Source organism: Pyxicephalus adspersus, chromosome 3 (genome assembly GCF_032062135.1).
Source record: "Pyxicephalus adspersus chromosome 3, UCB_Pads_2.0, whole genome shotgun sequence".
Classification (NCBI taxonomy): domain Eukaryota; kingdom Metazoa; phylum Chordata; class Amphibia; order Anura; family Pyxicephalidae; genus Pyxicephalus; species Pyxicephalus adspersus.
The window spans coordinates 47435046-47452234 of NC_092860.1; the positions used below are offsets into that span (position 1 = coordinate 47435046).

The 17189-nt window shown below is 36.0% G+C and overlaps 1 protein-coding gene across 3 annotated transcripts in view; it reads right to left on the reverse strand.

Moving 5' to 3' along the window:
- Positions 1-5279: 5279 nt before the first annotated feature.
- PLPPR1 (phospholipid phosphatase related 1) overlaps positions 5280-17189 on the reverse strand; it is a 71981-nt gene continuing 60071 nt past the window's right edge. For 2 of the 3 annotated variants that reach the window (XM_072404442.1, XM_072404443.1), the window contains 5 exons: positions 16207-16457; positions 13383-13559; positions 11337-11468; positions 10140-10202; positions 5280-8268 (listed from right to left, as the gene is read on the reverse strand). In XM_072404442.1, coding sequence (XP_072260543.1) covers positions 8236-8268; positions 10140-10202; positions 11337-11468; positions 13383-13559; positions 16207-16457 — 656 coding nt within the window. In that variant the 3' untranslated portion in view covers positions 5280-8235. The remainder of the gene's footprint in view (positions 8269-10139; positions 10203-11336; positions 11469-13382; positions 13560-16206; positions 16458-17189) is intronic. The other variant, XM_072404444.1, reaches the window with a different exon arrangement.

Genomic DNA, 17189 nt, shown 5'->3' on the forward strand with positions numbered 1-17189 from the left:
GCCAGATGTCCGCTGGTGCAGCGAGAGGAAGGCTGATCTGCATGTGGAGGTAAGTATAAAAAAAATCCTGAATTTTTGAAAATCCGGAGATTGCCGGATTTTTGATTGTCAACCTGTACAAATTTTTTAAAAAAATTTTATATATAGAAGCATTGAATTGCAGTTTACACGCCTTTGACCAATCGTCCAACAATACCGGATCATGTTGAATGTTAAAACATCTCCAGGAAAATCAAACCTTTTGCACACCTTTGTAACCTCTGTAAAATACACATCTTGCCCAACAAACTTATAGTTATATAATTTACATACAAACTAAATAGAACAGGACCACTAATGATTGCTCATTGTTCGGAGTTGTTATTGAAAACTTGACTGTGGTATTTATTCACTAACCAACTCTGAATCTACTCAACCTCCCAAGAAATAAGACCATTATGTAGAACCGTATCAACTTCTTGGCTGAAATCAATAGATATGTCCACAGTACCACCCTGGCTATTTGTGAAATAGCCAAAAATTCAAAAGGATAATTCTGACATGTTCTGCTTTTGGTCCAAGGAGTAATGGGTTTTAAATGATTTTTGAGGAGTGATTACATTATTTTACTATTATGTTGTGTTAAAATCACTGACCCATAATTACCAGCTTCTTCCTAAATACTCTTTATATTGATAGGTGCAATATCAGCCATCTACCATAGACATATCTGACAGGATAACCCCCACCTTTTTAATTCCTAATAGTAGGCTTGTACACTTGCTGTCATGTTGGTATTGTTAGTAAACCTAAAACATAAAAGGCTTTTATATCACACTGGCACAATGGCAATTGTTGCAGTGTATGCAAATGTATGACATGCAGATATTTATTTCAGATAAATGGGATTTGTAGTTAAGAATTTTCTAGCACTCCAAGTATTTTAGAAATATGCGCAATGGTCTGATCCATGGCCAAAGATCTGTAAACACTGTTTTCCAAACATTAGATGAATCATTTGTCTTACACATACACCCACTGTAGCAATTGCATCCCTTGTCACACGCTATTTGTTTCCGATTTGAATACACTGTATGGGGAAGATTCGGTGTACTAAACTCCATATCTTACAATTTTTCAAGAAATTCCAGTTTTTAGAAACTCCTAATGCAAAAATAACATACTCAAGGGTGCAACTATAGCCAATGGAGACCATAACACTCGGGCCCAGACTTGCATAGCTAAACAGAAATTTACACAGGTAGCAATAACATTTTGTAAACACAATATGGATAAATGAATCTACTTTCAGATTGGGAAGTTCTTTATCACTAGAATAATTGATTTGAGGTGCAGACTAGAACACAGAGAATCCTATAATAGTTTGTTAAGGAGCCAAATAACATCTAGTTATGGCTCTGGGGGTGCATCTGACATTTACCAATACATCTCCGATGGATGATCAATCACTGCCATTGTAAACACATGGACCTGATAGTCTCTCCATCAGAGAATGTTTTTGAAAGTCAGATTCACTGCTTTAAAAGCTAGTGTGTCACAGTAATGTTAATAAACTTGTTAACTAAACCTAAAGATTTGACATTCATTTTAAAGATCTGCTAACATGTAAAAACATGTATATTTTAATAAATATAATATGTGCTTAACATACAGCACCTAGTAAAAGTGACATGAGCAGGGATCAACTTTAATACTGCCAATGGTGATGCCATAATTATATCACTTAATAAATGAATATTTTCTATTTATACAATTTTTATTTTACACTTATATATCCAGGGAATTCTGTGGTGCCCTATTTACTCTGTACTAAGTTTAGTGATTTTAACTGAAATTTATACATTTTGTAGGATCCTAAAAAATAATTCACTTCATTGGCCTATAATTTTTTTATATCACGGAAAGGTTGCATGCATTCCGGGGAACAGGCAGCCAGCCCTGACAATTTGATGCCAGACTCTGCTGGACTGTGTTACCAAAACCTGTCAGCAAATATATATAAATATTATATATACAGTATATATATATATATATATATATATATACATACACAGTATATCTATACCGTGTTTCCCCGATTTTAAGTCATCCCCAATAAGTAAGCCACCCCCGATTTTTGTAAAAAATAATTAAAATAAGACACTCACCCGTGAATAAGACATCCCCCGATATCCGATCCTGTGTGTGTCTCCTTGATGCTGGCTGCAGCGCGTGTCTCCTCCTGGCTGCAGTGCAGAGTGAAACTGAAAGTAACAAGCCGGCATTCTGCACCAGGAAGCAAGCTGCTGATCCCTGCCCTAACGGAGATCCCTACACTTAATTACCGGTAAGTGAACAGAAGGGGACAGTCAATGGCATAGAGTGATCGAAAGGGGACAATCATTGCATAGAGTGATCAGAAGGGGAATATGAACGGCACATGATTGATCAGAAGGGGACAATCAATAGAACATGAGTGATCAGAAGGGGACAATCAATGGCACATGAGTGATCATGAGTGACTTTCAACAATAAATGTGTACTGTAGTCTTCTTCATGGAAAAATAAGACATCCTCTGAAAATAAGACCTAGGGCATATTTTGGCATTTCAAAAAATATAAGACAGTGCCTTATAATCGGGGAAACAGGGTATTTATATAGTCAGACAGTTTACCCTTTGACCTGATGGTGGGGTTGAAGTACCAGGCTTAATGACAATGAGCTTCTTGGCCAGGTGGGGGAGCTAAAGAGGCCTGGGTATGATCAGGTGTAACTGTCTCACCTGAAATGCATCCTGGAAATTAGGCTGTGGATATAAACTCCCAGCCTGCTTATTCATGTGTCTCTGTCTTGGCTGGTGAGCTGGGAGGAGGGCCAAGGGGAACTGGGAACTGGGAACTGGGAACGTGGGAACTTGGGATCTTGGGAACTGGAAGTAAAGACACAGACTTTGTTGTAAAAGATATTTGGTTAGGGCCTTAGAGTCCTGCACAGCACTAGGCTGGGCTGGATTGCTAGTTAGGAGAACTAATAATGAGTTAGTGGTTAAGTGGCCAGGCTTTAATTTTGCTGTTTGTTTTATTTTTCCTGTTATTGTGTGGAAATAGTGTTAAGTGAAATAAACCATTGATGCACTTTTAACCTGCTGGCCCTGTGTCCTTCTTGAAACACCGCCTGTTGCTACGGGTGATCTCAAAATATATATATTATATTTATATACCGTATTTTCCGGCGTACAAGACGACTTTTTAACCCCGAAAAATCTATGACAAAGTCAGGGGTCATCTTGTACGCCGGGTACCAGTACTTACCTGCAGTGTCCGGTGTCCCCGCGAGTCCCCTCTCTGGTCTGGCGTCCCTGTGAGTCCTCCTGTGCCTCCTTCTGTCTTCCTGCTTTTCAGCTTACACGAGTCCTCCTGGGCAGGCTCACGTTGCTTCACAGCAGGACTCGTGTAAGCTGAAAAGCAGGACGTGAGCCTGGATTGGCTCTTCACTGGAACACGCCCATTCATTACTTAGAACTAGTAGTGTACAGTTCTTTCTGCCTCTCAGTTCTCTCACAATAGTGAGATCTGACAGGCAGAAGGAACAGTACAATACTGGGCATATAACACGACCCCCAAATGATTGGTTAGAGTGGGGGGTCGTCTTATACGCCCAGTCGCCTTATACATCGGAAAATACGGTATATAGATAGATAGATATATGTGTATACCTGTGTGCAGCCAATTTTTAAACATTTGTCTTTATAAACATAAAGATGTAATTGAAAAATTGGAAACTGATGTAGCGTACACAGAAGGTTTAGTTCATTTTCAATCAATATCTTATTAAAATCTGTGATCAATTTCACATTAGGTCATTGTATATAATTATTTAAAATGAAATACATGTCACATACTTTTTTTAAATATATTATTAGATAAAAAAAGGTACTGATGACTATTAAACAAGACAAGCAATTGACTATAATATTCCTAACTTCCTTAACCCCTTACAAAGCAGGATGGCAGGTGGCATGAATAAAGACCATGACATTTTGAAGCAAGGAGCCCACACTTCCTGTAGATGTTCACACTTGATCCTGCCTTTGAATGACATCTAGAGTTCCCACTGCAGATTGGTCACATGATCAAAGTGTTTTTGTGATCACATAAAGACTAGAAAATTTATTGACAGTGTTCATTCCCAGCTTTTATATGAATAGTGTATTTGTCAGAATAAATTGCAATTGAAAAAATTCAAAACTGCAAATACATTTTTTTCTTACATTTTTGCTATTTTTAGCCTTTTAAAACATCAGTTTTTTTATATGTGACTTAAAACGTTTATGTTCATGAAAAATATAAAACATTTTAGCCATGCAAAATAGTTCTACAGTTGTTGACCAAGTTAATGAATGCATAGTATTACTGCTAAATTTGGCCTGGAAATCTAGGCATCATTACCTCCGATCAACAAAAGATTAACTTGATAGTTAATCAAGCACACTATATACTTTTTTAAGTTACACCAGCTACATACCAATTGACCTGTTATGTGGTTTTCCTTAGTAAACATACCACTGCTCCACTGTCACATACCCATACCTTAGGTTGTGCTAAAGCTTTGAGTGTTGTTACTCATATATAGGCTTTCAGATGCCAGCATTTATGAATGGATGGGCTACCCGCATGTTACAGGTCTAAGACTTTGTTATAGGTCCTTCAAGCACCTAGCACGTGCTTTAGTGCAACCTAAGCACAAGTCTGAACATAGCCTTACTCCCTCTGTAACATGAAATGATCATGTTACAATAAAAGTAATATTACATGTATATATAGCCCAGAGGACATGCTGCATTTTTGTGAAATACTTTCTAAAACACATAACAACTTGCTGCAGCTCATCTATTAAACAAATATGAAAAACTATCATTAAGATGGTGGGGAGCTGGCTAAGCAGCAGACATAAATATTCTACAGAAGGTCTGCTTAAAAAAGAACAAAAAAGCTCAACCAACATTCCCGAGTGGAGAATACATTTCTACCATTGAAACACATGAACCTGAAATATTCTCTGCCAGGTAATGTTTTGCTTAATAAATAGAGTCCAAACACTTCAAATGATTTTATTAATGCGCGCATCTTCTTTGGTAATGCCAAGGTTGTCAGTGCTATAGAAGGTCACAATAAGATGACCGTGTAGCCATGACCATAGATGCCGTTTGATGATCACAGCAAGCGTAAATTAAATCCACACAATGCTGTGCAAGACTACACAAGATCTGTGTGGAAATAAATCCACTCAACCACACTAGTTAAAATTGAACAGTTTATTGCTCAAAAACGTTTAAAATTGAAACATCACCAAGTACTTACTGGTTAAAACCAGCATAAAATACAGACATCTGAAACATGAAAGTGTAATATCTTGGTAAAAAATCAAAACTGTATATTACCAAGAAAATAAATGTTGTATACTACTGGAGAAAATAATGTTGGTTTTAATGTTGAATTCAAATGTATTTTTTTTTAATATTTTGTATTTTTTTTAGAAAAAACAAATGAATAGACAATTACATTACCAAAAAAATGTATATGCCATTTTATGCAAGTCTTGCACCAGCCATTACAAGTTTTCTTTACACAATCCAGTATATTTGAGTCATGCTTGAGAATAAACTGTAGACAGGATTAATACAAGGGGTTTTCCATTAAATTAAAAATGGCAAAAGTTTAAATATGGTAAAGTTGTCAGTGTTATAATTTACAATGTAAAATTCAAGAACTGTACAAAGAACATTATTTAGAGAAAAGAAAGGCTAAGTTTAGATGGGCATTTGAAACCCTTGCTGTTAACTGCTCCAGGTCACTTCCAACCTGTAGGCTTCCGGGAGCATTTAGTAGTGACTTGGAGACATGGCTTTTGCAGTTGGTTACCTTTTTTTTTTGCAATTGGTTTGAACTGGTTGCAATGCTCCAGGGGATATCTGCGTTTGTACCCAAAAAAAACTGGGAAATGCCTTTAGAATTGCTTACCTTTAAAGCAGTTCTATTCTTGTCTATAGAAGTGGGTGATTTTAAGACACTGCAAGAAGCTTCTGAAAATATGCACTGCAACCAGGTCACAGGCAAACAGTACAAAAAGTGATTTTAACTGCTCAATTCATTTTTCATTTTAGTGATAACCAGGGCTTAGGGGTGGTTGGAGACTGGTTGCCAATGGCCAACCACAAACGTCTAACTGAACTTAGCCTTTTTTTGTTTTAAATGTTTTATGTCAATGCTTTGCTTAGAAGCACAAACAACTTTTTCACAGTCATTATAGTTCTAAAAGAAATAGTAATCAAAAGCCATACATATGGGTGATTTTTATGAGATGTAGTTGAACCCTGTTTGAAGCTACTAACACTGATGTGAATTAAACTTTACATTAAAGCCTTGATTTAACTTTATGAAGTACACAAGCTTTTATCCTCTGAGCAGAACCACTGTACACGTCAGTGATTATAATATCACAAAGCAGTTTTCTGATTCAGCTGACCTGTGTAGTATGGACCTGTGTCAATGGGTTTTTGTAGCAAGTCAATAGGAATGCAAAATCAGCTAGAAGCAGGTTGATGCTCTTTAGAAAGAGATTAAATGCTGTTTAGAAAGAGATAAAGTGCAGGTCACATGCACACAGTATAAACTGTGAATAACCTTAAAATGTTGTCAAATGCACATAAAGACAAGCTGCACTTTCCTATCAAGGCAAGCCCACAACCCATAGATACGGGCCCTAAATTTATTCCATTCATAGTATGCATTTTCCCAAGAGAATTGTGGCCTGTTATGTATGTTTTAGGACACATTAGTACTATAACCTTAAAACAAGGGTCATTACCAGCATCTATAGAGGCTCAGCTTGGGGCCCACATGTAGGCACCATAGCAGCAGTGAAATAAAATGCCATACAGCAGCTGACCTATATGACAACAATAAGTTCATAAGGGCATATTTCTTCTATGTGGAGATCTAAAAACAGGTCATTTAACAATAAGCAAACTAATTTTTTTGTTTTAGGCTTGTAGCATGCTGATACTATTTATAAATGTTTTAGTTAGAATTTGATCAGTTTAATGGCCTCTGGAAAGTTGTATATATACCCAATGACAGCCTTTGTCTTCATGCCATTTTCCTAGACATCACCAGTATCATTTAATTTTTAATTACTACACAAATATTTCCTATTTTTTAACTAGTAAATGCTTGTATGAATTAGCAAATGCATTGCATGGATATAATTAATTAACACTTAGCTGTTATGAGATTTAAAGTAAAAGGGACCCACAGTCCCCTACAAAGTGATACATAGACTTTTAGGAGCATTAATGAGTGCTGTCTGATGCCAATCTGCGACTCAAGAATTCATGAAGAAGTAGATCCTTTCAAGTGTCAATATGAGATCGGCATGAGAAGCATCCCATCACTTTGGCAGGTATTGCTTTCTCAATGAAACCAACTAAAAAGAAGACCATATCTGATACATCATGAATATAGATTTTGGGGCACCCCATCCCAGTTGTTGTTCCATCTCAATAATCAATAATCAGTAGGTCAGGCCCTGTCCAAAGCAACATTTTGGAAAAATATTTATTTTTTTACCAATTGTCGAATTATAAATGTAACTGTACCTTCTCAATCAAATCAACATTTCAATGTATCACCAAGCTGAAACAACATAGAAAAAATATGCCCATATAAGTGTAATCTGTCACCTAATAATAAAGATCGCTAGAGGTGTTTGAATTAAAGTTCGCAACTTTGTAGAAAATTGCAAATTACACTAGAAAAATGTTATGCTCATCCCTATACACATTTCAAGTAGAAAAATCTCCTGTTCTGTAAAGAAATAAAATTAAAATGTTTGATAGCATTTTGATTTACACAGCAGTTTAATGCATATAAAATAATACAAAAATTGTATACAAACATGATCACATAACATTGACGATTCAAAAAGATGGTTGTTTTTTTAGTGCACCATATACCATAACAGGAGAAAATTGCATTATGGCATAAACATGGGATGTTGAAGTTGACACTACAATAGAATAAAAGAAATATCAGGGCAAGCTACATCACGTCCTTGAACAAAATTGTACAAAACATCTAGCTAACTAGATAGAACATAATACTGATAATCACAGTTTAACATTGAGCAACTGTGGTTGTTGTTGTTCTTGCGCTAATGTAGTAAAAAAACAGTTCTTTATATTTCCATTAAGGATTTCAGGTGACTTCAGTCATTGATGAGGAGTGATTCTGTAAAAGAAGACATATAACAAAATCAGTGTACAAAAACAAGGCACACAGGACTAGGAGACAATGATTGAAATTAATAATTAGATTATTTAGGCAATACTTACACAATAATTCTAATTTTAGAATACCTGAGCAATCACAATGTGCCAAAAAACAGATTACACAGGATTACAGGTTCAAAGAAGAATTTAGTTTATTGAAATCTGGTTAGTGAACAGTAGGTTGTAATGTCTACTTCTATAATCTATAATAAATGCTGCAACTTAGTTTTCCACGATTACCATAACTCCTCATATGCTGCCTATTTTTGAAAATCTCTACAGTCTACACAAATTCAAGCTCCTGTGCTTTGTCTTTAAATCCTTCAACTGCTCTTTGGCTGCTGTATTCACTCTTCTAATTGCCTACTAATGATTTTCTCACTTATAACCTCTTTTCATGCATGGCTTCAAGACTTTTCTGGATCGGCCTTCCATCAGGAATTCTTCCTTGTCCTATTCAGCTTGCTCCTACTTTCCACACTTTTAAAATAGTTCTTAAAACCTATTTTTTCAAACTTACCTACCTGTCTTCATCTGTTTCCTAACCCATCACTAATTAGTCACCGTTCCATCCCCCCTCCTATTTTGTGCAGCCCTCCCCCACCTCTTAGACTGTGAGCTATTTTGGGCAGGGTCCTTATCTTCTCCTGCATTACTGTCTGTATCTGTATGTCATTTGCAACCCCCATTTAATGTACAGTGCTGGGTAATATGTTTATATCTGTTTTTTATATGTTTATAGTTTATTATTAATAACAATATTAATAATAATAATATTATTGATGATGAATACTGCCTTTGCCTTTTATTTCAATAAAAGTTGGTTTTCTTTAACTGCTTTACAGTGGTATAAGCATTGGAAACCCTCTTCCTATATGTATTCACAGGAAAAAAACAAACAAAAAAAAAATATATATATATATATATATATATTGTGAAGTGTAGGTTGACTAGTTGTATAATAATAAAACAGACTTTTTAAAGACATTCTGAACCCCTTGAATCGGGACAGTATGTAATTTGTAGATACATTGTAATTTGTAGAAAGTCTTCCAGGACCATACATTTCAATGGCAGTATTTGATTAACTACAGGAAAATGTTTGGTGAAAGTCTTGCTCAGTGCTTTACAGTGGTCTCTAGTTATACAACAGGGAATCTGACATTCCCTCAAACATTCCCTGGAGGGAATCAATCACTGTCATTGAAACACATCGTCCTGGAAGATTCCCACCAGGTAATGTTTGAGGGAACGTCTGATATCCTGATTTACAAATAGAACACTAAAATCAAGCTTCTAGAAGCTAAAATTATTTACAAATATAATAAAGGCTTTTTTTTTATTTTGCACACTTGAGATACAAATGAAACAAAATGAATGAGAAATGTATAATAATTTAAAAGAAGCACAAAAAAACAAAAGGATAAGGGGAGGAATGTGCTAATTGGGTCTGATAAGGGTTAGCTTAAGGTTAATAAGAGGGTAAATAGGTATTTTTACCAAACATCACACGGAGATCAAAGGTCACCCTTTTTGATCTGCACACAAATAAAACAGTAAATATGATAATGTGATACCAATAATAGTGTTACTAGATGAAGCTTCAGAACATAATGTTACACAGCGGTGTCTTCGGCCATGGTAGATTTGCCAATGATAGCAGCCAGGGAGGGACAGCAAGGTAAAGAAGCAGGGAAAATGGGGTACAACACCCTAGGTACTTCAATAAAGTTCTTTTGGAGCATATGCGGTAAGCCAAATTTAGCAACTGGTTAATTATGCATATGTGCATGTTCTTGAAGCCAGTATAATGCCAATATGATGGGTTACCTTTACTGAGATAAATCCTGTTTCCAGCAGCATGGCCTGGCCCTGTGTTTGCATCCATCTTTGCTGTAAGCAAGCATTTTCTACATATTAAGGGGTACTAGAAATAAATGTATACAACAAAAGGGGCATATGGAATAATGTGACATACACTAGGGGACCGTTAATAAATTTTGGGTGTTTATGAAAGGTTACATTTTAAAAAGGTAAAAAAAGAAAAGAAAAAGGCAGAAGAAATGCAATAAATGGGGCACATGGCAGAATGTGACAAAAATTAGGGGCCAGTGGTAACTTCTGGGTGTTTATAAAAGGTTAAATTTTGAAAAAGGTAAAAAAAAAAACAAAACAAAAAAAAACAAAACAAACATAAAAAACAAGCAGATAGCAAAACAAAACAAAAAAACTCCCAAAACATTATTCTGCAAAACCCTAAGTACTCTATTAGGAATATAAATGTATTTTGATAACCTTGTAATAATTCTTCTGTACCACTAGAGGGAACACTTGTTCTTCTTTATGTATGTAAGCAATATAATTCTTGACAATGCATTTTGTATAACAATTCTTTACCATCCACTTTGACACAGTTTGGTATATTGCATATGATCTGCAAAATGTTTAAAGCTTTTACAACATAAATTTATTTTGTGCATGATAGCAGTAGAGGGTGGTAAAATTCCATTGTATTTGTATTTACCTGTGCACTAAACTGCTATTTCAAATGATATCAGCTTTTTTTCCAGCTACCTTTTGTGAACTTCAAAACAACCCCCACCTTCCTATGTAACGAGGATAAGAGTGACAATGCTGCACCCCTATAGCAGTGTGATCATGACAGGATTACCAAAAAATAAAGAGAAAAGAAAAAAGGAATGGATACAGCCTCTAGATTTAAGGATATGTAAGCTATAATGTATAAAATGTTTTGGTTATGTTTAGATATGTTTTAATGATTTCTCTTCTCCTCCACATAACAGTATTCAGACTAATTTGTTGATGTAGTCTAGTGGCCAAAAAATACTGGTTAGGCTAGCATCAGTGGGAAGCAAGAGAGAGACATGTTCTCTTTATAACCTAGTATACTGATGTAGTGTTGGACCTTAAGAGGTTAAAACTTTTGGATTTTCTATGTTGTTCACAAAACTAGAAATGTAGACTGTATGTATATCAAATTTAATTCATAATAACATGGAACAATACCTGAGCACTCAAAGTCTCCAGGGGACTTTCAACTCTCGGAAAAGCCATCAGAGGCATTCCCCTTGTGTCCTCAGACTTCGATTTAGAGGGAGTTCCATGTGTTCCTTTAAAGTTGTGGACAACACACAAACCCTGGAAGATGAGGGGAAAAAAAGCGTTTAAAAAAAATGCACCAAAAATTTAAAGTTTGGCATGGTAAAATGCAGTAACTGTTATTAGTATCATTATTGCTTTCATTAAATATATATACATTGATATAAATATATATTACATAGTAACAGATTATTCAATTAATGTCACGCCTGTAAAAAACAAAAGAACTTGATCAAAGTGGAGAAGCTTGGTCAAAAGCCAGATATTCAGTAATTATGGCTCTATAGCAGCGGTCACCAACTCACTAAAAAATTTTAGTGGTCCGCGACTCTGGCTGGTGCATCCCCGAGCGGGGTCAGGAGTAGGACGCGGGGAGCGGGGTCAGGAGTGGGGGGGGGGGTGCACCAGTCAGAGCCACGGATCACGTCCTCATACGGACGACAGGCTCAGGGAAGTGGTGGCTTAGTTGTGCGATAGGGGAGTGGGGGGGTCTGGGATCATGACATCACTAAAGGGGAAGTTTCTTCCTCTTTGAGTGACACCCGGCTCCCTGTGCATGTGCGGTCCGGAGATGGTAAATTTAGTGGTCCACTGGTCCGAAAAAGCTTGGCGACCACTGCTCTAGAGCACAGTGAGCACATATGGCACAAGCTAAACAGGTCAGGACCGAAGGGTAGGATTGTCCTAACGGCTAAGTTTAAACTGGCAATGAGAATGCAATGTGGTGCGGTCAGCGCTTCTTCATGCCAGTGAACCACTGTGGGAAAATGCTACAAATAGCTTCTATCTAAGGTAGACCCATTGAGAAAAAATGGGGGCGGCTGTGAGCAATAAGGTATGGTACTCTGGATTTTTTAGAACCAGTTCTGCACTGAGAGACACCTGCTGGTTCCCAGTAAAAATGTACAGCAGTCCAAAAACACAGCGCCAACAGCAGGTAAAATAGGGTGTTGCAACACAGGGCATTTTATGATTCCTGCCAATAATCAATGCAGTGTTTATGTTAGCTGCTTGTTTCCAAAATCACAATTACCAAACATTTTTTTTTAACACACCCTGTGCAGCAGTGCCATGAAAAGACTCAAACCCCTGTGTGTTTGGTTACCTTACACACCAGCCTGTAAATTGTAAACTGCATTTAAATCTCTTGAGATTACTCTTGTGTTTTTACAGAATGTTACATGATGCAATTTTATGCAATTACCAATGTCATTACTCTCCCAGTAGAGTATAAAAACATTTCCTTTTGTGCTTTATGTTTAATAATTCTCCAATGTACATTATGAAAATGAGCAATGAATGGCTTTTAGGATAGTAAAAACAATGTATTACATGATAGTAACAGTATGCAAATACCATCAAAAGTAATTTTCAGTAGTAGCTTGTCACACTTTACTGAACTTTTTTTTGTAATATTGAAAATGTTTTGTATCTTGCCTAAGACACTTCTTTATATCTAGCAATATCCCCAGTATTTATATCCACATAGGATGGACAGACACTTTCATACAATCACAACTGACTATAACAAGACGTGAACAATCAATGTCTGCTTTGTCCAAGGTGATTGGATTATAGTGTACATTCTTCCTTTGGGGGTGTACATACAGGGGTATATATATAAATATATATATATATATATATATATATATATATTGTGTTTTAAAGATAGTTAACATATTCAGCAGTACTTCATATTGTACATATTGTACACATATTGTGCTAATGGAGATTAGTCTTCCTATGGTGTACACATTTAATTATTATACATGAACTTTCTAGTTTTTGGGAAAGAAAACCAACATAAGCCTTGCATGTAGTGTTTCAGCTGAGAAATGATGGCATGACTCCAGAGAAGCAACCAAAAGAATGATCTACTCTACTATCCACTAATATCTACTACTGTGGTAATTTCAGCAAAATTCCTACGATATTTACTTTAATTGCATTTACCAAAAATATAGCCACAGCTGTCCCCAAAATGAAGCCACCAATAACATCAACGCAGTGGTTTCTGTATTCTGATACACGGTTCAGTCCGGTAAGGAAGGCAGAACACAAAGTTCCCAGGCAAAGAACAGGTTTTGCAAGTCTGCTGCTTTTTGTCTTAATTGTGCTTGTGATATACATCTGAAATACAAAAACAAATTATGCGTCACTTCAATTATATATTAAAGCTTTTATAGTAAATGTATTCTGAGTGGAGGTGAAAGCTGCCATTGCTGATCTCTTTCTGGAATGTAATAATCTGACATTGTGTCAATCTTCTAAATAAACACTAGAGGGTAGCATTGTTCACTAAACAGCAATACACATTTTTGAATATTACATTTTCTGATTTATTTAGAAATATTAATAATAAGAAGAAGAAGAAGAGGAACACCCTTTGAAATTCATACCTTTTATTTGTTTTCAAAGTGTACCCACATAAAATACATTGATCTGTCTATTTAGTTTGAGCTGCTTTAGGTCTGGTCTATATTGCATCTATAGGTTGAAATGTTTGTGTGCTGTTAGGTATAGGTCCAATATCTTTTAGGAGGACCAGTCTTAGCAGGAATATGGTCTCCAGGCAGATATTAGTTGTAATTATTATATATACCTAAATGTATGCAAGTACCTTCATTTGACTTACTGCACTCACCATACAGCAAATTTCAGGCTGAGGGTATGGGTATAGAAATCAAAATAAGGGGGTCTCAATTCACAGTAGATAGAGAGAAGTGTCAGTTTACCAGTTTGCTGCTTCTCCTTTCACTCTCCAATGAGATAGTGTAGATCAGAAAACACAGAAAAGTGTTACTAAACAATGTGAGTGTGGCAGCAGTGTGTACATCTTAGAACAGCATAGATAAAAATACAAAATCTTTATCAGAAAAAAAAACAGCTCCATTGGAGAGGTGTCCCTGCCAGAAAACATTTCCCAATTGCCACTGTTCTCATCCAAAGTAGGCAGCACTGGCATCCTCAGCCTGCACTGCTCGCTCCATCACCCCAACACCCCCCCCGTACCCTCCATAATAAACTTGTCAGCTTAGCAAGCAGCTTTATCAACTGAAACACAATAATTGAGCTCAGAAACTATAGAAAAAAGTTATTGTTTAGAATGCAAATATTTTCTAATAATTTATGTTATGTAGATCAATTGGTTAGGAGTGCAATGCCTACTTACATTACATCAGGGTAAATGGGTGTCTACATCCTGCATACAAAGGGGACAAGGAGCTCTAATGTGGCAACCCTCATAAAGATAGTGTCACCCCTGATTTTTAGGTTTTGGCAGTGTTTGGTATCTAGCAGTTATGATGGAAGGTATTGTCGAGAGCACTTAAAATGGTACAATTATGTTTGTTGTATTTATAGCCACTTTAGGTCTCAGTCTTGAAATATAGAAATTCTGGTTACATGGTATCTAATTCCTGTCCATAAAGTTTTTAAAGTAATTCCAGGGTTGGAGAAAGTTCATTTTCTACCTATTTTGGACATGTTTCCTAGCAGTTGTGCTGATCCTTTTTTAGTATTACCTAAGTCAGTGTTTTCACAGCACATATTTTACATTAGAACAATTCCACAGCATACCACCAAACAAAAATATTACATGCAAATTAATTAGTTTTCTGCTGTCATCTAGTGGAATAGTTGGATAAATTCCCATGGAACACCTGATGATCTCTCACGGCACACTAATGTGCCGCGGCACAGTGGTTGGGTATCAATGATCTAAGTCACTAAATTAAAACATGGACGATGCCAGTTGAGTGACGAAACAACTCACAACTAGATAGGTATGCCAGCCAACCAGAATTTTCACAAGGAATGACAGCAATAGTAGTCCACCTACTGTATTGTAAGTTTGCACTGATATCAATAATAAATTGTTCTTCACTAAACCCAAAAACCAGAGCTTGGTTATGTTTGGAGTCAATCACACATCATCAAAGGTGCCACTTCATAATATTCTGCCTACTTGAACTCTGTAAAGAATTGTGTTCATCTAACTTTTTCTACTTTGGGAGAACTATATACACATAACACATATAGCATTCACAATAGCTATCAGTATAAATACATGGAACATTCTATAGACACAGCTTACATATCTACTTTGGCTAATTACAAAACTGATTTACCAACTTGTCCATAGAACAATCAAATAGATCTTACTGATGAAGCAGCAATTTACAAGCATGAGCAGGTATGTAAAATTACTAATTAGTGTTTTGACAATCCTTAAGTATTACCACTGTCCTTAATATTTACCACTGTTAATTATAATTAGAATAATATTTTCATCCTCCCTTGAAGGCAGATTGAGCAGGGCTTTCAGTCCACAGCCTCTGAACTCTTCTGTGCAACATTTCTACATCAAAGAATTTTCAGCAGGGATTGATGAGCAGTATATTTTCTTGTAATTGTTTAGAATGTGGAGGCTCTGAAGTGTGCTTATTCATTGGAAGCATCAAAATATATATGGATACATGCATTGGCTGCCATTAGGAAAATGCAGTGACAATGGGACAAGTACAGTAAATTCTAGCAGAGAAAAGGTGTCAGAGGTAGCCCAGTGGAGAAGTCTGTTAAGAATAAAGTGTGATTTTGCACTTAATTGAAGAGTCAAAGTGGTAAACTAGACTTACGGTTGCAAATCTTGTATTACTGTGAAATAACATCATCATGGGTCGATTATTTATGCTTATTTACTTTCTTGTTTAGTTTTTTTTAATACTGCATTTTTATGTTTAAAAGGAAAGTGCCTTTAAAAAACCTTTTAACTTACTGTTGTATAAAGCGCAGAGTAGATACTTAAAGCAGCATGTTTCGAAGGAAATGACCTCCTGGCCGTCTCTATCAGTTCTGGGTCACCAGTACAGATGTTCCCATTGCTCATAAACTGATGGTGAGCAACACAGTCTATTCCAGTATAGTTCGGTTTACACACAGTCAAGAAATATGGAGTTAGGTTGCCTGTTACTACTTGACCAGCGTTTACAAAAATGTCCGTTGCAAATAAGCCAAACGCAAAAACTCCTGAAATGTTGGGAAAACAGAACAATTAGACAATATTAGTAAGATAGCATTGCAAATGTTTCTAACAAACCTGAAACCAAAATATGTTGATTATTTATATGATATTTCATCATGTTGTTTTATAGTAGTTTGTAATGAAATGGAAAAGTATTTATTTTTTAATTTTTACCAACCATGCAGCAGAAGATCACGTTGACAATAATTTTGTAGTTTTAGGGAACAATCTTTTTTTAGCATTTTTTTTTTTAACATGAATAACCTTCCTTAACTATTAAAGCATTGCCTGAAAATGACTAGATTGCCTAATGCCATAGCTGTAGCTTTACAATAAAAAAGGAATGTGTAGAAGACTGTTTAATTTAGCTTTTTTAGCATAGGGCAAAATTGTTATTGGTATTTCAGCTGCTACCTTTTAGAGAAATATTTTAGTTTTTTTTTGTTTTAAAGAGTATTATTAACATGCACCATGGAAGGTGAGATTTATTATTGCTGCCATTGAAAGCAATGCTGAGCAATTTTATTGCTGCCATTGACAGCAATGCTGAGGGTTAATTATGATGCAATTGACACCAAGAAAGATGACGGGAGGTATTATTGCTGCATTTGTTCTAAGTGAAAGCCCACAAAAGTTTCTGGTAATTGATGGTAAGCTCAAAGCAATGACAGTAAAATAGTGTGAGATGTCCATGAGGATGGAACTCTATGGCGGAGGGTTATCCCTGCTATAGGAAT